The following is a 26,920-nucleotide window of genomic DNA, read 5'->3' on the forward strand; positions in this document are numbered from 1 at the left end:
GGTGGGTAACAATTTGCCAATCATCCTGAAGTCTTACTGGAACTTTCAGCGGTGTCGCATCAACGTGGAGATAATACATGTTTATATATATATTACAGGTACTGTTGAAAGCTGAAACGGTGCGCAATATCGATGTTGTGACAAAACCTTGAAAATTGCCCGTCTCCGCGATTTAAGTATAGTATTATTGCCGAGTTTCCGGTCTAAGGTCACGTCCGCTTCACATCACGAGAAAGAACCCCTTATAGAATGGAGTTTCCATTTCCTATTGGTCACGATGTATCCGTACATATAAGTGTGATCTATAAAGGTGGTAAAATGTAGACCAGACCGGGTATATTTTTCAAGGTGAAGGTATCGTACGTGATCAAAATGATGTGAGTGAGTGGAAAAAGCTTTTAGCAATTGGGTCGGGGTAAATATGATCCAGAGTGCAATAGAGGCGGAAACTTTCGTAAAAAGTTATTTACCCGCGTCTGAATAAGAACGAAGCGGGAAAAGATAAAACTTGTCGCGAGAAACATAAATATTTACGAACCCCGAGAGATGTCATACAGCTTATCGTATCGTGACAGATATTCACTTCTAAAGCGTAAAATCACGATCGTAAAACGAAGAAGAAGGACCGAATAAAGAAAGAAATTAGTGGCGTGTATACCTCACGATAGCGTGATCTTTGACAGGGTTGATTTGAATTTTTAATCTTCCAGGAGCTTAAACGCTATCAAATTAATAAAAGAAAAAAGAAAAAAAACTCCCTGCACAGATCACTTTGTGATCCAAGTATATTATGGAAATAACGTTGGAAATACATTTTGCTCTTCGAGATTTTATAAGTCGTTGACGAATATCCCGACTGTGATGGGAAATACATATTTTTGTAGAGAATTGAACACTATACAGAAATCCTCTGATATGTAAAATTCGTTAATGAAAGCGTTCATATTTTAATCAACGCTCAAAGTTTAATCAAATTCGTTAATTATCATACGAACGCTTTTATTTACGAATTTTATCCATCAGAGCTTTTTGTCAACCGTTAAGTTCCCTATAAAAATGTGTCTTTTCCATTATTTTCGAATATTCATCAATGATTTATGAAATTTCAAAGAACAAAAAAGTTTTTCCCATGTTATTTCCATAACATAACTTGATCACCAAGCGGATTATGTTAAAGTTCGATGTAGAGCCTTCAAATTTTCACGGCATTTTTTAAATTTATTTGAAAGCGATTATTGAGCCCTTGGAAGCACAAAAATTCAAAAACAATCCTATTAAGGTCACACAATCCGCATACGATTTAACCCTTGAAAATCCACATAGCCACAAATTGAAAATCCACATAGCCACATTTTAACTCTGGATACGTACTGTTGAAGTTATTTCATTGCTTTTCAACTCGTTCGAGGAGTTTTACGTTTTTTTTTTGCCTTTGTTTCTGCCATCCAATCAAGTTCGGATTTACACTTTTTCATAATGAGAATTACCCATGTGAGACAGTTCCTTTTTCCGCTAAGCTTTAGTCAGTATTAATCAGAAGGATCAGCGTGTTGGACGAGAGGATTTAAATATACGAAGGCGGAGATTCATCGTATACTCGATGTTTTAATTTCCTGTTACCCTGAGTTTTTTACTCTCCTCCCTATATTTCAACATCAAGGTAACGCGTCATAACGATAATTTGATATCGCACACACTGTGCGTACTATTTACACTCGTGGAGACGCATGCATGCATGCATGCACAAGAAATATTATTTTACCAAAATAAGTTATTACCCCAACAGAGTGCCAGTCAGGTTATCACTGTTATGATTACATCCGTTCAACGGGAAGAAATTACGACCATAAAATTATTTCAATTTCGTTACGGAGACGGATTGTTATTTAGGTTAAAATAACTTCAACCTCTCGTACCGGGCACTTCAGAGGGGTTTATTATACACATCCTCGTAAGGGGGTTGATAAATTACGCACCAATCCGCGCGAGATGATCGAAGATATTTCTCGTAAGCTCGAGTAACTATAATTGAACAAAGACCTTCACCACCCTTACTTATCGAGGTGCAGCAGCTGTAGGAAAGCTGCTTCGATTATCGAACTCGAGATCTTGATTGTACACTCGAAAGGTTCAAAGCGTACAGTAATAATATTCCAAAGAGCCTGAGTCTCGATTCGTGTACCAATTTTTTTCTTTTTACAGAAAAAGTTGGGTGCCGAAAAAACAATTTCCGCAATTCAATGGGATCTGTAAATCTTTCCCATTTGTTTTAGTCAAATAATTCCGATTTTCCTGAACAAAATCACCGTGAATCGCGTTCTGTAAAAATATGGAGCAACCCGCACCGTAACGTTTTATTTTTACGCAACTACACTTCACTATTAAGTTACACGGATTATTTACGACCAGATCTTCTCTGCACCCTCTGAGAAACTAGAATTTAGCCGACCAGTGTGACCTAGAAATTGCATCCATGCATTGAATTTACCCGGACATCTGAGCTGCAAGACGATGTTTGTTGACCGTTCAAACAAATAGCGCCATTCGATTTTCATTTTGCTGCTAAATTTATTGCATGGCCTCAATCTCTTTTCTTTTTTTTTATTTTATTTTTATTTTTGCCTCGATTTTACGATCTAGTGAACTGAAGTTGTAGACTTGTTAATTAAATTGCAGCGATAACAGATGAGAGGAAACGAGAGAGAGAGAGAGAGGAATAGAGAAGATGAAAAATTTAAACTTACTCCGTTAATGCAGGGCGGAAAATCGAGCTGAGTTATTAGCTATCGATGTTTCGCAGGAGTTTTGATTGGGGATAAAGTTTGATTGGTTTTAAAGAAGGATCGGATTGATTTGCTAGTTGGCTTCGTTATTAGCGGTTGATATGAAAAGCAGCTTGAATATCAAATTACGAATTCCATACCAGCTTCCAGTGATTCTCTGTTCTCTGGAAGTCTGTATTTTTTTCTTTTTCATAATTTTATAACCTCATCAATTTTTTCTCGCCGAGAGACATCTTAGCATTATAATTACTTGATGGAATTGAAGAAAAAATTGAAACAGAGCGTGAACTTTAAGCCTAGGAACAAAAGTGGTGGTCCGACAGATTTATTTATTTTTAATAAATCGAACACACGTTACACCTGGGTTGTACAACTCTAATGAAATGCGAGAATTAATTACCAGCTGTAAGCGAGATGCTTTGAGGCCATGAGTATTTTTACCCTCTTCATTACTCGTCTGGAGTAAAATTTTCAGCTACACAAATTACAAAAGTTACGTAGAAGGCTAATGAATATTCTCGCAATTGAAGTTTATTGCGTAACTTGAAAGTCTGTCCAAATTAGCAGAACAATTATTATTGGTTGACATGGATGGAGGTATCATTCAAACGATTGCAATCACTTACCCATTAAAAGGCAAAAATAATCACACACTTTGGTGCTTTTTTTCTTATACTCATTGTCGAAAAGTTTTCGCGTACCTTTCACCGTTTCCGCAGCTGGGAAAGATTTCCGCAATGAAAAATGTAACGAACACCTGCCTGTCATTTTCATTTCAGCGCAAGGCCCAGCAAGTTCAGAGCTAAAGTCGTAATCGCTAGTATCTGGTTCTTCGGCGGTGCTTTGGCCGCTCCAATGGCAGTGGCTCTGCGAGTGATTATGACGCCGGATAACTCTGGGGGTGAGTTAAAAACGCAGATTATTAACTCGCGCCTGTCGGTGTGAAATTTGAAAAAATTTCGAAAACGCGCCCTGGAAGAAATAAGAAATTTGACTGAAATTTAAGGTGCAATTATATCGTTTTTTTCTTGCTGTATCGGTTCAATTTAGACTTCTGGAAAATCATTGCACTTACATCGCTATAATACACGTGCACGAGAATGTTTGTTATATTTTCGAACTAGTCCTTAAAGGAATGAAAATCATCCCTTTTCAGCTAACCACAATGTCATTCTTACCACTGTTATAAATTGCAACCAGAAAATGGTTTTCCGCCCCGATTTTCTGCGGAAGGGAAATTCACGTGCGGGGCGAAAGGTAGTGAAGAAATCGGTTTGAAATCGGGCCCCGTTCCTACATTCGTATAAACGTAATTCTCCAAATCCTTTCTGTTTTCTTATTCTGTCTAGAAAGATGAGATTCCAATACTTTTTGACCGAAAAATCGTTTGTCTTCTCGCGAGATAAGGGGATTGTCTGGTCAGACATCGTGCCCTGGTTGGAATATTTTTGTCGTCGAATTCGGTCGGTAGAAAATCTACGTCTGAAAGCCCTTTCGTTCATCGAGATAAAATATCAGCACTTGTAATCCGCTCGTACACGCTTCGTGTACGAAATGATTACAATATCAACAAACGCGGGACTGATTCCGTTTTTTTTTCTTTTAAAATATCCGTCAGTATCCCATTTTCGATCGGCGGAGGATTTACGTCCGCGGATTTAAAGACGAGTGTAAAAGCGTCGTTGTCGAATCAGTGGAACGAAGGACGAGAAGAACATTCATCGCGAATTCTTAACTGACATTTATTCACTTATTCGCCTTTTTGGTTTTGCAACCGTTTCCACTTGCTTGCGAACATCTACAGCGAACCATGCGGATTTTGACGAAGGAAATTTATCTTTTAAGTTGTAATTAAATTCCCAGAAATTCATTCCCTTGTTCTTTTTCGGTAAGTTTATGGCGTGTATTATCACAATAAGAACATTTTCGCGTACCTACTATATGTATTAAACACTCAACGAACGAACCGACCAACCGACGGAGAGTTAATCAAATTTAATTAAACGTGCGTACCTGAGTGACATGCTTGTAGTTGAAACTTGGAGTCTGAAAAGTGGATAATTAGCCAATCATCGCTTCTACTATTTTGCACGTTCCGTTACGTTGCACAAAATACAAGGGTTATCATAAGGCTGTACGTACAGCGTCAGCCAAATTTCCATTCTCCACGTGGTTGTAGGTACTTAGGACATTTAATCAACAGAGTTAACGACGTAGCAAAGATTGCCAATTTATGACTCATCAAGGAAGAGATTGTATTTTCCACTTGCCAGTGACACACTGGCTCCCTTCATTTGCTTCTGAAACTCTCCTGCACGCGTGCCTGTCGTGCCCACGTATGGATCGGCTAAACATTCTCGTGAATATTAAACTCGTATTCGCATTCGAAATTAGATTCGTTGCAGGCCTTGTAAATAAATCGTCGATTTTCTACGAGAAATCGGAAATAAAATTAAATTGCGACGTAAATAACGATGAATTTCTTCAACACCCGCCACTCGTGTACATTCCTACGTACCTGTAATGAAAAAGATCAAGGGGAGAGATTTTTAATCAAAAGAACTTTGAATGTAGAATAAATCTGAACTTTTCGAGTCTCGAAACTTTACGATACACGGAGTTAACTTTTAGTAATTGAATTGATAATACAACTCGTTTTCATTTCAATTAAACTTTCCTTTTCACGCGGTGGGCGATGTGAATTCCCGCGTGAAAACATTCCAACGTACAATAACAATACACAAAAGTTGTTTGCGATTCAACCGCTGTGGACTCGGAGTCCGAAAAAAGGATTCTGCGTTGCGTAAGATATTTGTCGATTAATTTTTGAAAGAGATACGAAATCGCCATTTTCGCGCAGAATGCACGGCTGTTTTTTTTTTAATTTCAGTCGGCCGACATCATCTCAAGCCCTTCTGCCGGAACGAAAAGTTGTCCGAAAGCTCAATGCTGATCTACAGAGCTCTGCTTGGTTTCCTGCAGTATCTTACACCCCTTTTCGTAATATCCTGCGTTTACGCTCGCATGGCGCTCAGGCTGTGGGGAAGCAGAGCACCCGGAAATGCTCAGGACTCTCGCGACGCCAACCTGATGAAGAATAAGAAGAAGGTGAGTTTTGAGTTTCTCGATCTCTCCGGCTTTTACAGAAATAACTTTTTCGTCATGCCGGAGTTTAAATTTTTAACGAAACAGTCGATGTCGCATACGTAGTCTCCGCTTTGGGCAAGTATTGGAGATGTGCGCTTGATAAAATCCTTCTGAAATTCAACTCCAGTCGCGGAAAGGATTCGGTACACGTTAAAGGTGAGGTATTCGTCCTACTACCAGACTCCGACACACGTACATTATTCAGATACATATTTCCTTACGTGTCGTCTGGTACATAACCGAACGATATAACGCGAGATCGATATAATCAGATAACTTCGGAACTTTCGGAGCTGAAAGAAGCTGAATATTGTATCTATATGCTATTCGCTTTCGGGATAATACTCCGTAAAAACGTATGTACCGAGTTACACACACACACGTGTCTACGACTAAGCCGTGTCACAAAGTATTCCATACGCAACATACGTGTCGGTGAACGTTGTGTGCGCCCGAGACGTTGCCTAAAAGTTGTTTACCAACTGCGAAAAGCTCCGAGTTTAATCTTGCGTGAGAAAGTTAGGACGCTCCTATTTATGTATTATATACCTATACGGTATAAAAAACGAGACTGTTCTTTGATACTTTTTTTCGGTAATTTTTTCGTACCTATAATAGACGTAACAACAACAATAAAGCTGCCAACGGATATACGTAAGACATTGAGCTTAAAATTTCATCCAGCTATATCAAGGCAGCCGTCCAATTCACTGCGCGTAGGTGTTACTTGCCTTGTCTATTAAGCACAATGGTAGGTCTGTATCCTTTTCAAACTGATTGTGATAGACGTCCTTACTTACTTACCGAGAAGTGCTTTTCCATTGTGACAGCAACGCGTGCGTCTGAATGCAGATTCATACCAGATGCACCGTCGAAGAAGTTACTGTAACATATGAAATTTGTTCCGAAGTATAATCGTTGAATTTTCAAAACCAGCGAGATTTATCTTGAACTTAAAATTTTCGGGATATACTGCAAACAATTTTACAGGGTTTTTGTAAGCGTAATATCTACGCAGCGATTAACGGTAAGACACTTACCGAATTCTATGACTTTTCTTGTACGACACAAAATACACACGAGTCCGTCGCCGAAGTCAGTCGGCGGAAGATAATCTTTGACATATAAGCAAGAGAGCAGGATACTTGAAGACAATGCGAATTCTGCCAACTTTTTTACCCGCGTCCTCTTTTTTTTGCCGTAATCACGGTTCGATATTTTTCACGTAAATCGAGACTCGAAAATTTTCCCGATTTCCACCGTGAGTAAGTCTCGTATATCAGTCGAGTCAGTTTTCGGTCCGAGAAACACGTCGGGTGAATTTGGCAAAAGGACGAAGGTGGCGAAGCGTTCAGCAGTCGACCTAATTAACGTCAACCCCCCACGCAGCTTCCTTTCTGTCCCGTATATTGCGGGTGGAGCGCGTAACTTGGGAAGAATTCAGTAACTTGATCCTCGATCCCACCTTCAACTCTATATATTACAACTTTTTACTTACCTATCCAACTAACGCCAGTCAACTCGTGCATGGACCGCGTTTCAATCGACTCTGTTGTATCCGGTGGTTGTTCGTGGCCGTGAAACTTGATATTAACACCCTTATATTCTATCGCATTTAACAAGAGTCGAAAGATTACTCACGGCGAATATTTGCAAAAATTGCATAAATGACGTGTCGTTTATTCAATCGGTAATTTTTATACGTTGAAGTGATCCGTACGTCATTGCGCCAAGTTATGAGATGATCCTTCTAACTGGCTTGTATTTTTTTATCAATTACCTAGAACGTATTCGTTTCGAAAAGTTGAGTTTATTGCAAGAGATGCAACAATGTTCTTCCTTCTGTCCGCAGGTAATCAAGATGTTGGTGATCGTCGTCGCACTGTTCGCTGTGTGTTGGCTGCCACTCCAGACCTACAACGTACTGCAATACACTTATCCGGAGATTAACGAGTAAGTTGAATCGAGAAATTTTTTCGAAATTTCGTCAATCATAGATATCATCTTGCGTATCACGTGTTTGCACGATTCTGATGCGTCGTTGTCGGCACGTCGTGACTGCCGAGTAACTTTTGTCCCTGTTGGTTTTTGAACATCGCTAAAGGAAGTTCTTGCAAGTTAATAACAGTTCACAGAAAGTGCATTTCAAAGGATAGGCGATACTGTGAAACACCGTTTTATGCTGTAGTCGTTTCGGCATACACGCAGCCGCTTTAACATTGGCATGAGGAGCTAAAACCATCTACAGCAGATTATTTCCGCTGGAAATCCCATCTTGAAAATTCATATGTTGATGCTGTAATATAAGATACCTATCCATTATTGTTTGCACGTGTATACATGCACATGCAAAAATGAAATGTGAATATTTACCCAAAGATATGCCCTCGAATATCGTTCGCTCCAAAGAGGGCGGATATCGAAGAGCACTTTTGCAGTACTTCAATATAGATACTTCAGATACGGAATATTGTTTCGATGTATTGGGAATCTCCTAATATTCGAATATAAGTCGACGGTACGTTTTACAACTGACGGAAAACCTGAAAAGCTTTTCACAACTGACCAATAAATTGACATCATTATTATTACTCATACTCATGGTCTCGGAATAGTCAATCTTCAATCAACAAAGTATATGTCTGGATACAAATCAGTTGCAAATATGATCCCGTGAGTCGAAAAATTTATTTTTCTTCTATCCGAGTTCTTTTTTCATTGCGCGCAGATTTGTTTGATAATAATAGGCTTGACGCAGAATTAACAACTAGTTGGGCGGCGATTTCCAATTTTTTTGACATTCATCGTTGATTGCATTACGGGGATTGTATACGAAGTATTCTGATTCAATCAGAAATTGAGAATTGGTGATATCATTATTTCGCCGAGAAACAAGAGCCTGTTTCCCCCACAAACATATTCGAAATCGCAATCGTGCCACATTGAATATTGATCAGAAAATAACCGGAACGCGTAAAGTCGCGAAAAAATAAAAATGAACGGAGAAGAAGCGCAGTTTCTGGATATGAATAGTAAATATCGAAAACTACTCACGTGTTTTGTAATCGAGCATAAAATGCCTTTTCCGAAAGAAATCGATGTTGCGCGACGGTGTAATAACTAATTAAGAAGCGAACTTTCGAGAAATCACAGATTGACTTACAGAGTATCCGGATTGCATGGATGAAGTCTGATTAGAATTTGCAAAAATTTGTGAATTTGAAACGTACGATGAGCAATTGTAACGCTTGTATAAAATCCGTCGACTCAAGCACTCGTCATTGAGGCAAAGCGTTCGAATTCAACCTAAACTGATAATCGCTCTAATTTCAGGTACAGATACATCAACATCATTTGGTTCTGCTGCGACTGGCTGGCGATGTCAAACAGCTGTTACAACCCTTTCATCTACGGTATTTATAACGTAAGTAAAAATACCTTATTACATTCTCATTTCGGTTAGCATATATACGATTTACGACCGTAAAGTACTTTTTCAATTCGCGAAACCATCAAACCAAGGACTTTGATTGCTCGCGTGTTGTTTTTGCTCTAAAACCAACAAACCGTGTATTGAACTTTTATCACAGGGAGTAACGACCTTCCGTTAAAAGCTTGGTACCGTTTGATTAATGACTTGAGAGCATCAGCGTCTTAGCCTCGATCATAAAAGTTTGTTTTACTTGCGATTTAGCTTATAAAAATCTCCTCTTTTTTTTCGATACGTCCGTCACGTGCAATTTTTAAGTGAAAATTATTTCTCGCGATTGTGATAAATGCTACGCAAAGTTGAGACAATATTGACGACACGGCGAGGTTTCATCACAGATAAAATTAATTTTATCGACTTCTTGTATCGCCCGGAACTTACCGCGGTATTAAAATTGACGTAATTCGTTTGAAAAATTCATCAATTTTCGTTCACAATTTTTTTTGCAGGAAAAGTTCAAGCGGGAATTTCAACAACGATGTCCCTTCAGACCCCGACAATGGTCGACCAGCCCGCCAATGGATAGTCTCGATCTTGATAAAACGCAGTCCACCAGAACTTCGATCAGGTAAATACTCAGGTGCTTTTTTCATTCGTTGCGGAAAGTAAGGTCGCGAGGCAGCACGCTTTGTATTCCAATACAAGGACGTAGGTCTAATAGCACAGTCTTCAAAATAATCTTTTCGTTCAATTTACATGAAGATTCACTTGAAATTTCTGAAAGTTTTGAACTCGTATAAAAATTTTAACGCGCTTGCAATATCAAAAATCGCATAAAATCATTCGAAATATCCATTCCTTTAATTTATTTCCACTTCTTACTATAAAAAAAAATGTAGTTCTGAAAAGATGTGGAAAACTAAACGAACAGATTTATTTTTGAATAACAATAAAACACGGTATCGAAAACTGTACGAATTACCTTCAACAGTTACTTCTGACGAAATTTTCTTGCTATCACGGCGATATTTAGACCGTAATTGACAAACACACATCCGTTTCACTAGAATTTCCGGTGACAAAAATAAAAAATGAAGCATATCTCAGTGCGGGCGTGAAACTAATCGATACCAGACAAGGCAATTTCTCTTGAAAAACGGCGAGCTGCTTCGCGATTTGCGGTGCGTTTGGGGTCACCGCATAGGATTAGGATAGGAAAAATTTGGTGTAGAAGTTTTTAGAACACGTAATCAATTCCAAAGTCAGATTTTTTTTTGCAAGGTACGATTGGCGGCGACCAGCTTCGGGCGGATGTCCGGCAGCAGCTTCCTTTTACCGCGGCGTGTCTGTGCGAGGACCGTCACGATTACCCGCAAAAGGAATTGAAGCCACAAACCGCACCCTCCCGGCGTCCAGATGCTGCGTCCGGAACGGAAACGCCACCCTCGCAAGCGCACCAAAAAGCCCGAACACCGCCGCTGAGCTTTACGTCTTCGCTTCCGGGAGGCACAAGCACACCAACGATTTCAACTCGCAGGAACTCTGCCTCTAAGCCAGCTTAATTGCCATGCAGATGAACACGGGGCGCAATTGAATCACCGAGGCATAATTATTATCAGCCGTAAGCTAATCCCCGTCTTCAGTCGGGAGCGCTCTTTAACAAGCCGTTCCTCGTTACTCGTTACGGAGTACAGTTTTCCGATACAGGGTGCTGTTTCCAGTTTAAGAGCTTGCTAATTTAAGCTTACCCTTGATGTATACTATAATATGCCTAAAAGCACCTGTTATCCTACCGATGTGACAAAATTCCCCTGTATTATTCCCTCATAATTGTAACAAAGCAGAAAACGTGTTATATATTTGTATACGTATATGTATGTATAATTGTACGTATATGCATATTAATTGCAGATTTTATTCGTAAGAAACGTAAGAACGAAACAAAATTAATTCAATTTAATGGTACAACAAATTTCTCAAGAGTCAACGTGATATAGTTAGAACTTTTATCAATATATGTTTTATGTCAGAGTGCGTGGTACTGTGTGTGTGATTCACGTGTATGGAATATGTATCGGCAAGAACCGTGAGATGAGACGTGAATGAGACTGTTCTAATAACTTATATCGGTTTTTCGAAGTTGATACGTTGAATATTAGTGTTCTGAAAATTAGTGTATGTAAGGTACATGTCGCTATCTATCAATTTCATACTACGAATTAATATGCCGGGTGAATTCTGACAGCAGACTTCGTGTACATAACATAGTATCGTGAGGATGAGTAACAGAGCGAGTAATTGAATTGAGTCGCTGGTAAACTTGGGGCTCATGTTCTCGTGATCTCTCGCAAATTTCAACGTAATTTATGGGCCATACCTGATTGGGGGAAATTTGTGGATTGCAGTTTTGACTAATCGAATGAGTGCCTGTATTCAATCATCTCCGGTGAAATTTGGAAATTTCTTTGCGCGAAAATACAGTTCTTGCTTCGTTGGTAATTTTCTTCAACACTTACAACTATACGATTGATCATTTTCATTCGTACCATTGGGATTATTTGCATTCACCCGTAGTACCGACACTTTTTCTATCACGAGGAACAAATCGGTCCAATGTGCAGATACACTGCAAGGATCGATTTTCATGTTGACACATTTCCTTGAACTACATTCCATGCAAGTTTTTAGTTTTCAATTTTTTTTTCCATCCTCAAGTCTCAGTGACACGAGATTTATTATGACGGTCAAAAAATGTTTGGCGATTTAGTACCGGACATAAAAATATAAGGAGATAAAAATTCAATATAATTTAAAACAAAACTATACGTGTAATAAAGATATGTAAAAATGGATGTGAAGAGAATAATCGTTTGATTGATGTATCTAGTTGTTGATAAATTATCTATTTTCTTACAGACAAATGATTGAAATTTACACGGAGGTTGGTGAATCAAATCTGTTTACAAGTTCCGCGTAAACGAATTTGAAAGTAGCCTCGAATGTTTGATGGAAAAAATTATTTACGCGAGTTCTTAAACATCGCCATTATCATGTTAATTATACAAGTCGTAGATTTAATAACATTTGGCAAATTCTAGTCATCATAAGAACAATTGGGGAAAGAGGCGTTTAACTGTGAATATTTTAGCAGTATATATAGGTAATTCAACGAATATAAATAGTAATAAATGAATAAAACTATGATATGAACATAGTTTGAGAATCATGTAAATTTGTGTATGCTATTGTATTGTATATAAACGTATAAATGCAGGTAAAACCGCATATTATGTATGTATAATATATTTAGAAATATTTATAGAAATAAAGCTACATGCAATCTACTTAAGCTATATAAATAAGGTGATGAATAAATTTGAAATTAAAGTTAAGCGGGCATCCAAGCGGGGAAAAGAAATCTTTTCTTTACCACAAGCTGGGCAAAATGTGTATGATGAGGAAAAAAAGAAAGGAGTAAGGGAAACGAAAATCTAATCATCGTTGTTCAAATCTTATGAAAATCATTCCTAGCTCCTAAATTATCTACGTGTATAAGTATGCATTTAATAATGTTCGCTCACTGTTATATTCTGGCTCAAATGCTCCAATTCTATTCCGACGACGTAGTGTAGTACATACTGTGAAATAATACTTGGTACATGTAAACACTGAACTGAATGTTTAAGAATAAAACAATCCCTTGTCCCGTTTAAAATTCATTCATTTCGATCCTTAAATTGAAGTAGAAATATATCGGTGCATAAATCGTATCGTGTGCAGATCGACGTACGTGCTTCAATTCTCCGAATCGCTGTTAAACGACGAATAATTAATTGTTGAATAAATTTTTTTACTTTCGTTCTTAATTTTCGCATTCAAAAATATGCAAAGCAAAAATTTATAGGCTGCAATAACATTTCGCTTCGGTCCTTTAACGGCGTGATAAAATTCACATCTTTAACGACCAGCAACATTAAAACGCGTGAAATTAATGAGCAGATTATTGATCAGCGGGGTTATCACTTCATCGTAAAAATGAACGAAGCGAGTGTCGATCAATATCGAGAAGCTATCTCAGTAACTAAGTTACGACTAGAAAAGAAATGTGAGTCAGTCTTCATCGCCAAAAAAGCTCATGCATCAAATTTATTTCCAGTTGTGAATTGCAAGCATAAAGGCGAAGAAATTGAGTTCAAAACAAACATTAGTGATTAATTTGAAAACGAAGGAAAATCTGAATTGTGCGGATGCATCGCTTATTTTCTGCCCAAACGACAGTATCTGGGGTAGGAGAAACTGTCTTACAGTGGTAGCAAAATCAGACGTTCAAGAAGGCTTGGATGTTTAACAGTCGCCTACAGGCAACGCTATTACTCAGGCCGAAACACTCGAGTCAGTCCATTGTGTTCTTCTAGCTCGATTATAACTTGGCACGAATTAAGAAGCGAGGTACTCCTTCGCCAAGAATCGAATTAACCAAGTCCTCGTTGCTAAAATTATGATCCTCGTCTTGTGCTGCACCCACATCGACGTCAAACACAACAATGTATAAATTCGTAAATAATCTGGCGTTGATAAAGCAGAAGATATTCCACAGGCAACGATGTTGACTTGGATTTTTTTCTGGTTATTATGAACAGTGTTCATTACAGATCTACGCAGTGTGAGCACTAACTATTATCGTACGAGTAGATTGTTTTGATCGATAATTATATTACGCCGCGCGAGATCATCGACAGTGTTTAGAACTGGAGACGCGCAATAAAGGCTTGATTCTGTTTGCTGTTTGTGAACAAAATACGTACAGATTGCAGGTGAGTGTCAAATGCATAAAATTAAACTTCCAGACAAGAAAATAAAAAGTGAGTTGTACTGTTCACGCGGATGACGCAAAGCACGTATACATAGGTGTAGGGGATTTTATCAGAACTTAACTGACTCGATCGAATACATGATTATAAATTTATCGGAAGATTAGATAAGCGGTGCAAGAGCGAATGAAATCCAAGATTGATTTTACTGTCAGTAGCCGAAGCGCTGATGCTGATTTACAAATCAAATTGACTGCGAAAGGACAGTTGAATATAACTGGAATACGGCTTTTTCGATGATTAAAGTTCTGTGCGTTTTTTTGGCCTACGTTGGTAAGCTGAAATTTTGTTAATGGCACAGTTAAATAAGAAATGAGGCTCGTGTTGTGTCGTTATCATAAATCCGTTGAGGGGAAATCTCGGGCTTGCGTAATTTTTGGAATTTCGATCATAAATCCACTCCTCGCTGAAACTAATGCAACAAAACACTAATCGAAATTCGTTTAAAATTAATTCGTAGCCATTGCCAGTGCCGCGAGTAGCCGCATCATTGGAGGAACTTCGATCGACATCAGTCTAGTTCCATATCAGGTATGTGTTGGGTGCTGAATTCGACGATGAAAATATGGCATTCTCGTGTAACGATCACCGCTTACGCTGCTTCAATTTAAACTCCCTAATTACATTCTAACGAATTGTAACGAAGTTAAATATTTTTCTTGACGCCGCAGCGCTGCTCTTAAGTCTTAAGGTGTTTTCGCTCTAAACGCAGGTCGGTCTATCGGTGGGAGGCGACTTCAAATGCGGAGGCGTCATCGTAAGCACCACCGCCGTTATAACCTCGGCCCAATGCGTCAAGGGGTGAGTTTTTATCTGTGGCCGTGAGTCCTCCAAGAGTGCGAAATCGTTTATCTTTCCCCTCCTTCGATTATCAGCGTGACGGTGTCGACGATCACGGTTCGGGCCGGAAGCTCGTTCCGAAGCACATTAGGCACCGTCCACACCGTTTCCTCGCTCGTAATTCACCCCAGCTTCTCGAGCACGACTTATGACTACGACATCGCGATATTGAGGTTTTCGACCGCTTTTACACTCGGAACAACCGTCGGGGTCGCGACTCTGCCAAGTGTCGGGGAAACTCTTGCCGCTGGAAGTGTCGCAAATGTCACCGGCTGGGGACTCTCAGCGGTTAGTATATGAGCTCAGCCCTTCGAGAGCTTTCACCTCTTGTCCTTCGTTTGATTTCTGGCACACAGGTCGGCGGCACCAGCTTTTCCGGAAATTTGCAAGTCACCCAAGTGCCCATAGTCGCCACTTCCGTTTGCGCCGCCGCTTTGAGCAGGATCAACACCATAACTGACCGTATGTTGTGCGCTGGATACACTACGGGTGGACATGACGTGTGCACCGTAAGTGAAACGGCCTTATAAATGTGGTGGTCATCCTTTCACGGTTGATTTTCAAGTTGGCTTTGAATAGACGCGACATTGATGTTGGAAGGATCGCAATTAACCAACGATTAATAACCAAGACTTACTATTTTTATCACTGTTTTATGGTTTCAAATCGTAAAAATAGTCTGCCGCTGCTCAATTGATTTGCGCTCCTTAATTGATTTTCGTTGCTTAATTGTTTTTTCAAAAACGAGGTGTTTCAACGCTTGATTCGCACGACAACTCCAAGTCCGTTGATAAGACTTTGATGAAATTTGTTACGCATTTTATTGCGATACCTATTCTAAGTATTCCCGGGAAGTAGAACGATTCACGCATCGGCCAGACTGATCTGCGAGTCGCAAGTTCAAGACACGATAAAATTCGATAAAATTATGATGAACTTAGTCAAGGAAGAAGGTGGCATTACGACGTTAGAGTTTATAGTTCCGAAAACAACTATACAGAAGCGTTAGAAACTCGTAAAACCTGTTTTTTCATTTCGCATTTAGTGGACAACTGTACATAATTTAAATTAATGTGACAAGTGCAAGGTTGACGAGAATTCTATTGCCCACTTAAGATGTTATAACTTACAACATTAGAGACCATTTATTTGATTTTAAATCTCAAAACATAGTTCACACCGACACCATCGAGTCGTATAATCGTTGATTATTTGCAATAAATTAAGCAACCCCCCTAACGGCATTTCCGTAATTCTTGCCTCTCTGTAATCGTGACAATTTCTTATCTGCAGGGCGACACCGGCGGCCCTTTAACTTACGGCGGCAAGGTGGTTGGTCTCGTTTCCTGGGGAGCTTCGTGCGGTGCGATTGGCAGTCCAGCAGTCTACGCAAAAATCTCCACCCTTCGTGCCTGGATTAGTACGGAGGCCGGAGTTTAATGGCGTAAAAAATTCTGTGTTAGAAGTGTGGTGGTCCACAGGCAGCAACATTATTTGAATAAACTCGAGATTTTGCGAAACAGAGTTTAATTGGTTTGGATAAAAGGACTTTTACGGAGAGGAACTTTTCCTTCAAACGAAGAGTGTTATACCTGTATTAGTAAAATTGTTTCAGCTCCAACGCGCAATCACAGAGGATTAGAAGACGATTGCTAAGAATCGGGGAATAAAAATAACAGGATCGGTGCATCGGACAAAAACACGATATACGTCCGTTGCGATAACGCCGTTAGCGATCTTGTATTAGTGGACAAATTTAGACGGGGTTCAAGGCTAATAATTAAACGCTGCGTCCTGGAACTCTGATCTATGCAAAAATTTATTCCTCACAGCGTTTGACCTTTGCATTTTATAACCCATCGCGTAATAACAACAGCTATGCAATATTCCCTCTCGTCAAGTATAACTCTCAGACGCGCAACATCGAATTTAGCATAATTTTGACGCCACGGTGAGTTTTTGCTTTTCACTTTTCGACAAACGAATTCTCTCAAAACGAACAGGTTTACGAGCCATTAAAAAACCGTATAAAATGTACCTCAGTTTTTGCCTGATGCTAATCGATGTACACTGTAACAGTGCGTTAAGACAGAATTTACTGTTTTTTTTTTTTTTTTACTTCTGTTTTTTCTCTCTTGCATTCGTAAGTGGAAGAAGGTCAGTAGCAGCCCGGGAATGGGGCATGACATTCATGACATCACCATATCTCTGTTAGTTCGCGCAATGGCACGCGGATGCCGCCACCGTCAAGTAAATCGTTGTGATATACCGATTTCAAATAATCGGCTTATAACAATGCTCGGTCAGTTACCAGAGGCTTGAAAAAATTTCGAAGAACCGATGCGGTTATTTCTGGTCCCCGATTCTCAGCATCGCACTTACTCCTCCGTGCCGTCATCCTTGACGAAACAAGCCAGTAATTGTACAGATGAAAACCAGGAATCAGAAACACGATTTTTAAGATTCGAAAATAGCTGCGGTCAGGTACGTGAATGTTGCTCACCTATATTTTCGAAAGACAGAAAATCCAACAACGAAGATACCGACATCGCCTCGAAATCCTGCTGCAAGGACAAATTGCAAAAGATTCCAACTGTGTGCACAATAACAAGCAGTTTTTTAAACGCATGCGAGGATGATCGGAATCTAGCTTTACTTCAGCGATCAATCTTGCTGCCGCAACAGAAATTATATGTGCAACAGCGATTCAAGGAGCGTGCAATAAAAGTATCCCGTCATTGGCTGGAGACGAAAATACTTTAGTCGTCTTATTAATTGAAATATTCATCGATCACTAACGAACCGTTTTATCGATACAGTTATCGACTAATTTTGTATCGTCGTAATTTGGAATTAATTAATTACACAAAGATCTAATACATGTAACATTTCACTGACAATGCCAATCTGCAAAGTAGGTACATTATAAAATCATTGTCCCTAAATTAATGAAACGAAATCCTCTTCATTTTCAGAAGTGAAATTAGGCTAAAATGGTTTCCTTAGGTGATGTTTCACGCAAGCCAGTAGCTTTACGATTCATCCGCTGGCACTCGGAGCTTTCATCGAGCGAATTTGGCCGTAAAGACGGTATAACCGGATACTAAAACCCTGTCCGTACCGGACTTTGAGAATATCTCTTGCAACGAGAATCAAAAGCTGACAAAACTTGGGGCATCCATGCAGTTATGACATTATGCAGCTCGTCAAGGATGAGTTGAGAAGATATTTCGTTTCGTAACATGTTCTCACCAAGTTGCAGCAACAGCTGCATCGTCAAACGAAAGTTGAACCCCGGCGTAATTTCTGCTAATTGGTCGGCGTTCCGCTACTCGAGCCATTTTCAATCTCCCGAGAAAGGTGACAAAATATTTGCGCAATAATCTACGTCTTATTTCTGACTTTTGCCCGTTGACATCACGGCAACCATTTCATCGCGTACCTGCTTTTGTCTTATTTAAACATTGCAATCGAGTTCACCCGGCAAATTTATCCGTTAACATTCACGTGGACGACATTAATTTACATCAGAGTATCGAATCTGGTTGGGCAACGAGCGTATCGATCTCGACTGTTCAATTTTCGACACTTATCTCCACATCGGAATGCCGAGGTCACATGATTTACTTCGTGACGGTATTAGAAATTAATGCGAAAGTTACGGGAGATTACGTGTCTCGCAACCCGTTGGCTTATACCGATATGGATGTCAGTTGAAATTACATTCTATCACTTAGCACGTTCATTATTTACAAGACAAAGTTGCGTGTATAACTTTTTTTACGTACGTACATCAGGCGTAAGCCTCGTACTGAATCGTTACATGTTTCCTTTCGAGAAAAACGCTAGTACGGTCCAAGTTTTGGGCTGTATTTCAAATGCACAACGCGTCGCTCAGCGGACACACGTATTTTAGTTTTATTACTCGGAAAAAAAAATCTTACTCAAAGGAATAATACTATGCGCTCACTTTCGTGTGTTCCTAATTCTTCCTGCGAATCCTGCCTGCGGGGTTAAAATTGTGTAACGTTGATCTGGGTGGGGTTCAAGACTTGGAAGGGTCAATATTCCGAATGCCCGCTATATCGAAATTTCGAACATCCAAAAATACAATAAAGAATGAGGAGTGGTTCGAATAGAGTGAGTAATGATCAGAGAGACTTTCAAAAATCAAGATTTTGAACAGTTCATTTTTCGTTATTTTATTTTGGCACGTTTGAAATTTCGATATATTGACCCTTCCACATTTTGACCCCCACACGTTGATCTGAACTTCGTCAATCCTTGCTTTACAGCGAGTCAAGATTATAAAACTTGGATTTGGGAATTCCCGCGATCCACCAGAACCACCCCCATAAAGGTGATCATTGAGGGTTTGGTGCCGCGTGAAGATTGTTTTTTTTTTGTCTCTCGGCAGGGGCGAGTACGAATATGTCGTATTCAACACAAGATTAGGTAGCAAAAAGCACAATTTATTCCAGTGACTTACAGTGGCTGCGTACAACATGATTTGAGGATATTCGTATCAAATATAGTGTAAAAAAAAAAAAAAAAGTCCTCTAAACTATCCGTCACGCAATATTTACATTATTCTTATCCAACATTGACTTTTGATTACGTTATACGATTAGCATAAAGAACCTGAGGCTTGTTTATCGCCGCGAGTCTTCGCCTTCGCGGTTTCACAAAAATTACAAATTCATATATTGACCCTACGCGTCGACGACGGCCGGTGGGGGATGCGCCGCGTTAAAGTCAAGGCTCTTCTGGATCGCCTCCGGGATAGCGGGGGGCGTCGGGATGGCGTTACTCTGTGGCTGGAATCCGTTCTCATCGGCGGTGTAAGTCACCTGAATCGCGGCTCCATCCGGGCCGGTATAGGTGTACGAGCCCTGAACGACCTGGGCGAACGTTTTCTCGTCGATCTGCTTCAGGCTCCCCTGCTGCTGGACTTGGATCCCGTTTCCAGTCTCGAAGGAGTTGCTGTACGAGCCGTCGGGGTTGGGCCCGTCCTGGCTCTGGCTGATGATCGGAATCGGTTCGTCGGCGGGGCCCGAAGGTGGAGGCGGTGCTGCGACGCAGACGGCCGCGAGGGCGGCGAGGACGAAGAACTGAAACGGGAAGAGAACCGGTTGGAAGTCATTTTTTCGGGGTTCTTTCGCGGCGGTTTGAAGGGTGAAATCTGGCTGAAAATTGCGGGAATCTTGGTTTTAAAGTCGCAAGATGTGCGGGAATAAGGCGATGATGATAGAAGAGGGGGAGGACGTGCAGGGATGGGGTGACCTTTCGCTGTCCATTACGTAAGCCTCGCACTCGATAACCTTTGCTCGACTCTTGGCTGATCGCGGCATTTACGTACCCCCTCTTTCGGTTTCATATAATTATTACAGGAGAAGACGGACCGATGGGCTGTTGCTACCTCGACGATTGAAACTGAGAAGAGTGCTGACTTCGGAATGACACAACGCGAACACGCGGAAAATAAAAATGAAACAAAGATAACGTAGCATTGCATGCGATGAAATTTCAACGATTTTTGGCCGACGTCTATGCGAGGCAAATTACATCGCTGGTATGCAGATGAAACATTCGGCGGCTTTCCATGGTACTAATTACACCCGAGTTTTAACCCATTAATACCAGCAGCTTTTCAAAGGCGTAACGGATGGCTTGACGTAAAAAGAAACTAAAACTTTCCTGCGAACTTCGTGTAGCGGACAGTGAACGCGCCGTTGCGTTGAACGGTGAATGGCATGTGGGCGGGTGTAGAGACCAGAGTATATTCAAGTATTTCAATAACGCGCTTATCCTGAATAACATCCTTGTTCGAACGCAGCGTCAGCATCATAATACAATGCAACCTGACGTGAAATTATTAATAACGGACTATGATAGGACGCGTTGCAAATTATGCTGCAACTTACATGAATATGTGTATAATAAATATATATGCCACGTATAGGCGGAAGAGCCGCTGACAGGTGAAGTATTTGATAAAACACGCTCGATGGATGTTACGTCAAGTCCTTCAAACTTGTTCTCCCTCTCTTTGGCTTTTCGTTTTTTTTTTTTTTTTCATTTGTCTTTTTTTCATATACGCGACGAGTCAATCGTCCAAACGGTCAAGCGCAAGCGTATCAAAAATGAAGCAAAAAATTTTTAAGCCGTAGAAAAGCAACAAGTTACACAGGTAACGATGCAGGAGTAATTTATTTTCATTCCGTTTCTGCATCGCGATAGCTCGGGAATATTTTACGACGCGACTTGATAGCGAATAAAACTTGTACCCAGTCATTGCTACCGAAAGTGTATTTTTAAATTGTTTGACTGTGTAATTTTAGTTGCGAAATTGAGCACTATTTTTTACGATCAACTTTTGGAGTAAGATCGAGGCCTCCTTCGGCCGTAAATCAAACATCGCGTATACGCCCGTAGCAACGCTTTAAGTGTGACGTTGGATGAAACCCAGGCAATTGAGGCTCGCTACGCGTTCACGAGTATTGCTCACTTTCCCTACAGCATCCTTCGCCGAGACTGTGAATCTACATCTAACGCAGCCAGCGTTTTTACCGCGCGATTTAACGCCGCTGCAAACAAGGTACATGTACTATGTGCGCTGATTAACAGTTTGAAGGTATAAAAGCGTCGAAATCCTTGCCGGAGGAAATCCGGGTTTTTATCATCTTGAGAAAAAAAATTCACCCTACCAAATAAAATTCCGCACGCGTACGTATGATTTATGGGACATGATTCCAATTTTAATATGAAGCAGGCCAGAGTTTTCCAAAAGGAACCTACCTTTGTCCGGTGGTAAATTTAAAAAACTATGAATATTCAAGATCGCTATCCACCCGAAAAAATAAGACTACTGCTGTTATTAAATATTTCTGTGATAAAATTGAAAATTTCCAATGGCGGAGGGTAGACGATCCGGCAGAAAGAAAAGTTAGATACCGCCAAAAATTTGAAAGACCCGTTCGTCTCGAATTACCGGGGCGAACTAAATTCGCGTGTGAGAGTTTGCGAGTTCTGGTTTCAGTACCGAGCTCCACACTGACTTGAGTTTCAAGTAATGCAGTCTAAGCGCGACACTCGACGAGGTTGTTTTCCGATTCAGGGAGATTTCCACAGACTTACTCTTAGCGGGAACTCAATGTCCTCTTCACTTCGATCACTGATCGCGACGTATTTCAGACGACGAGTCGAATAGAAGCGACAATTTGCTCAGAGCAGAGTTTGGGATTAGATAAGGGCACGGAAAGTCGAGCCGTTACTCACCAGGGCGTTCATGATGAGAGTTCGGTTGGACGGATTTGCTCGCTGACGATTATCTCTCGAATGAGATGTACTTCTTGATGAGCTGACAGACAGAAGTTGGCTTATATACCCCAATCGGTGAAGCGAAGCGGGGGGCAAAACGTGTGTACATTTCTTAGGCACTTGTTACGTACCCACGCGTTGACATAGACAAACCTTGCACACATTTGTGCTTATACTACAACTATACCTGTAAGCCAACCGCCAAACCCATCCAAGACGTTCGGGGTACCACCGAATTCAATTTCTCGCGGTAGCTGTTTACTTTACCAATACAAACGAGAGCCTCAACACGCGTCAATGGATTACTTCGTTTCATTCCGCGTTTTGTAACACGGTCACGACTGTATGCACCGGGCTCAGAGATCCTCCGTCAGGCTTCGTTTGCACCGATTGTCTGGTCCGCTGGGAAGAGACATTGATTCGAGAGTCTAGGATTTGGCTGGAAGCCTGACTTGTTTCTGCACTATGATTTGGAAAAGATTTGACAAGTCTGAGGAATGTCTCAAGGATCAACACATATTGAAGAAAGAAACGTATGTCATTGATATTACGAATGAAGTTGACATTTCCGAACTTGTGTTATCCGGTATGGTGAACCATTGTGTATGTATTCAAACGACGGTGAAACCACAAGGAGAACTCTGACTTTTTTCAAATGGTAAACACCTTTTTTACTCAGCCATCTCGTACTTTATTTCCGTTAAGATTCATTGACTGCTATATGTTCAAGGTTTGTGTAAAACCCGGGAATGTTTGGTGTGAAGGGAGCTTGAGGTGGGAACGGTCTATTTGTAGGCATAGCACGGGGAGCAGAGACCTTCGATACGGAGAAGGAAGTTCACAAGACTTTTGTAGTCGAAACGATACCTGTCGAGTCAATTTATGTAGTTGGTAGGGATTAGAGCACCGAAATAACTGGACAGTCTTATCTATCAATATTAATGGGCAAAACCTGCTCGCAGGATATTTAAGAAATGCAACAGAGTTTTTGCACGCATCAATTTTCACTTAATTAGTGTTTTTTGATAGCCTCGAGCTATTCGAACTACCGAATAATCGGCAAAACGAGAAAACAATACTTTATCACTTAGCCGAGATATCACGGCTTGTTTCAATTGATGGTATTTTGGATGATTGCCCTGGTTGATCGTTAACAATTAATTATCGCCGCAATTACTCGGTGATAAATGTTTTCTTTATAACCAGCATGTATACGTAACTAGTATTAACCGTTTTAGATCACGATGAGAAGATGAGTTAACGATCGTTTGAATTCAATGTGGACTTACCGTTCGTGAATGTCGAGCTGGAACTTGAGCACGTCTCTTCTGGACACGCGTTAAGACTAACAATATTTACGGTCAAGTTAACTGGACGCGCCAACACGTGAAAACGAATTAAAATACGTGTTTCCCATGGCGTCCAGCTTGCAGACTGTTTCAATACGGTGGTAACTGATTCATTCAAGTTTAACGAACCATTGCTAATAAAATCTCGACTATTTATACGCTGTAATTGATAGTCGATTCAAATGGCTCGTCAAAGTTTGGCAACGAATTTATGCAATTAAAACCATTTTATTTAAAATTAAGAATACTGACAATTGAAATTAGCCTAATCATGATTGAGTCATTCTACTCGGTATATTGTAGAGTTATTTTAATCGAATTCAAGATGAAATGGTAAAAACTGCTGTAGGACTCCTATACGAGAGTTTTATCCTGAAAACAGGAGAAATAAATATAAATATTGCTGCAACGGATAATGGAGGAAAGGCTTCCGACTTAACGCACGTAATTGCTGGTACAAAGAAAAGAATCTTTGGTAGCTTCTCGAGTTTTTACCGTAATTGTGGATGCCGCAAGACGTGGTGGTTGAATTTTTTACACCTAATTGTTTAATAATGGGTTCCTTCCTCTGTTTCTCCGAATTCGCGTAAAAGCGAACCAGGGATATTAGGAATGATCCGGTGAGTCGTTGCTCAAATTACAGTCATTCGGTCAGTTTCCTTAAAAATAAATTTACAAACGACTTGCTTCACGAAATTTCAAACTCGGATACTTCGAGGAGAATTTCGAAAGCATGGTTAAAGTTTTTCAACGATATATTCGTGAGTGAATTTTGAAACTCCTTTCGACTTTTGCGGGATGTCAGCGACTGAAAAACTGCCAATCGTCAATTTATGCGCATATTTCAATCATAACGCCGTAATTACAAACGTTAATCAGCGGCGCGAGAGGCAATACTTATGCAGTTGGAGACACGCGGTGTGAGTAGAAAACGTGTAAATCGTAGATAATCAATCGGCATTGAATGCAATTGAATAGAGAGAACTTGAGTTGAGAAAGTAAATTTTCACCATATCTCATAGAAGAGACATTCAGTGAGCCGATGATTATGACAATTGGCACGGGACTAATAGCCAATGCCTTTCAAAAGACAAGCCAGTTATTTGCACAACTCTTTAAGACACGTATTTGCAAACATTGTAGATTTACGAGGTATCAATTGGTACTGTAAAGATTGGCAAAGCTCTATTGATTGCCCGTATAAGGGTAAAATGCAAGTGGTAAAAGCTTCTTTCACAAGCTTATACGCACCGGAGAAATTTTTACATTGTGTCTCGAGATGTCCGAACGTTACGGAAGAACGAGAGAATGCACAGTCTGAATATCTGGAACAAGAATGTTGAAGTGGAGGCGTGCTCGCAATGGACGGAGTGGGCCGTCGCTGTGATCTATGGATCACGTTGGATGATCTATGAGATCGCAGCGTGACGATCAAAGGAAATCGACTGTAAGTATGTAGCTGAGATACATTTAAAACAAAATATGATCTCCGCCACGCCTGTAAGTCGCGCGCTTCTTCGAGACAGGCACTTCCATTGTAGGAATTCTGTCGTTGCGGTAGGAAACATTTTTCATTTCTCTCCGCGAGTATTCCTCCGACAGGAAATACCAACGCGCGAGACGCAACGGGGTTCCTGTTACAACTAGAATCAGAAAATCACGAAGACCTCGTACGAAGAGAGCAGTTCTTGCTGCATCGAGTGTTTTTGCACCGGGAGGCGTTTGCCTCGTACAAAAGCTGCATTGCATCTCGCGGATTTATTGCCTCGTGTCACAAGAGGAGAAATAACATTCATCGAGGCGAAATATGACGAAGGATTATGTCTAACCCACGTCGTGGATCACGAATTAATTGCACAGTGATGTCAGGATTTTTACGCGAACTCGACATGCTGGGATTATTAATTGATTTATTTCGTTCGAACTTTTGTGTCTTATTGATGGCCAGTTTTTGGCCGGCTCGATAAGTGAACCCATTATCCCGTTATCGCACTTGCCACGTTGTTAACATGAGCATACACGCAAATGGGGCAGAGTTGATACAAGGAATTAGGTAAGCGACTTATACTGTCCGCCAGTTGTTTCCTACCGAGTAATCACTACACAAGTGTAAATAAACGGCAGGTATCCTTGACGATGACAGGAGTTAAACATCGCCAAGGAGAAATTTTAGAATTCCATCATAGCGTCTGTAAGTGATGCGAAACACGAAAGAAGAATCTCTTGTCAGCCGACGACTGAAAAGGCTCGACATTACCATTTTCGAAAAACTTGTTTCCGTACGCAGACTCTGTACATCGGATCGTACTCCGAACACTGCGGTGAGTTAATTCAAAATTCGAAATGCTGTCTACCGTTTGCAATCGTCAAGTTGAATTTGTCGAGTCAGTGATGTGCGCACTATGTCAACATCCTTTTACAGATTAGAAACTTCTCAGCTGTGTGACAATGAATGTCTTTTCCCACATCGAAGGAACAATCGGATTTCAGGAAAAGAAAAATGTTTGAATCTTGTCAACGCGTCGCTCGATCGCATCGGAAGGACGATCTTCGCTTTGGACCCGTGAGCTACAGCCGAGGATCAAAGTACGCACGTACCAAATGAACGTTTCTGATTATGAGCAGAGCCACCCGAGTGAAAGTTTGGTAAACAGAGCCAAGGCCCACCTATAGCATCGTCTCGAACGTTGATATTACACAAAAACTCCTAATTGCGCTTAACAGTTTTTCAGACTTATCGCCGATTGCAAGCACAGACGGCACAACGCGGGTAAGTCTATCGCCTTGTTCCTATCCTATTTTTCTTTTTCCCCGACTAGTGTTCTGGGTCGAAGAACGCAGGCTGTTGACACGGCTTGGAAACTTTGTTGTTCATCACGTTAAACATTCTTGATATTTCATTATTTTCTGCTTCTCTCTTCACTAATTAGGAAAACATAAATCTTGACCTAGATTCAAGCAGCTACCAGCTACTGCTACTCGTTCTATTCGTACGCGGAGTCTAACGCTAATTAAAAGGACAAACACCCACTGGCGATAGTTGCATAACTAGCGTAACAAGATTCGTCTCCCAACTAGCAAACAAGGCGAAAATTTCAAACTGCTCGAGCAACTTGTGTTTTCGAAATACGAAAATTTTTATTTCCTACAAGACCGAGGTTAATCACTAATATTTGACCC

At 40.5% G+C, this 26,920-nt stretch overlaps 3 protein-coding genes across 4 annotated transcripts in view; 2 read left to right on the plus strand and 1 right to left on the minus strand.

Annotated features, from left to right (window-relative positions):
• LOC124310446 (RYamide receptor-like) overlaps positions 1-13,062 on the plus strand; it is a 53,902-nt gene extending 40,840 nt beyond the window's left edge. Inside the window, exons 5-10 of one of the 2 annotated variants that reach the window (XM_046774407.1) lie at positions 3,563-3,684; positions 5,674-5,891; positions 7,783-7,883; positions 9,264-9,354; positions 9,870-9,988; positions 10,627-13,062. In XM_046774407.1, the coding sequence (XP_046630363.1) occupies positions 3,563-3,684; positions 5,674-5,891; positions 7,783-7,883; positions 9,264-9,354; positions 9,870-9,988; positions 10,627-10,912 (937 nt within the window). In that variant the 3' untranslated portion in view covers positions 10,913-13,062. The remainder of the gene's footprint in view (positions 1-3,562; positions 3,685-5,673; positions 5,892-7,782; positions 7,884-9,263; positions 9,355-9,869; positions 9,989-10,626) is intronic. The other variant, XM_046774408.1, reaches the window with a different exon arrangement.
• A 796-nt stretch (positions 13,063-13,858) lies between these two features.
• Positions 13,859-16,595, plus strand: LOC124310285 (trypsin-1-like). The gene is made up of 7 exons (XM_046774096.1): positions 13,859-13,906; positions 14,168-14,174; positions 14,692-14,762; positions 14,944-15,032; positions 15,107-15,359; positions 15,428-15,580; positions 16,365-16,595. Exons 1-7 carry the CDS (start codon positions 13,859-13,861, stop codon positions 16,509-16,511), a joined length of 768 nt encoding a protein of 255 aa, XP_046630052.1. The 3' UTR covers positions 16,512-16,595.
• Positions 16,596-19,522: 2,927 nt separating this feature from the next.
• Positions 19,523-22,492, minus strand: LOC124303600 (endocuticle structural glycoprotein ABD-4-like). Its single transcript, XM_046761019.1, has 2 exons — positions 22,350-22,492; positions 19,523-20,182 (listed from the first exon to the last, which is right to left on the minus strand). The coding sequence occupies exons 1-2, from the start codon at positions 22,359-22,361 to the stop codon at positions 19,784-19,786; spliced, it is 411 nt and encodes a 136-aa protein (XP_046616975.1). The 5' UTR covers positions 22,362-22,492; the 3' UTR covers positions 19,523-19,783.
• Between the last annotated feature and the right edge of the window lie 4,428 nt (positions 22,493-26,920).

This window comes from Neodiprion virginianus, chromosome 1 (genome assembly GCF_021901495.1).
Source record: "Neodiprion virginianus isolate iyNeoVirg1 chromosome 1, iyNeoVirg1.1, whole genome shotgun sequence".
Classification (NCBI taxonomy): domain Eukaryota; kingdom Metazoa; phylum Arthropoda; class Insecta; order Hymenoptera; family Diprionidae; genus Neodiprion; species Neodiprion virginianus.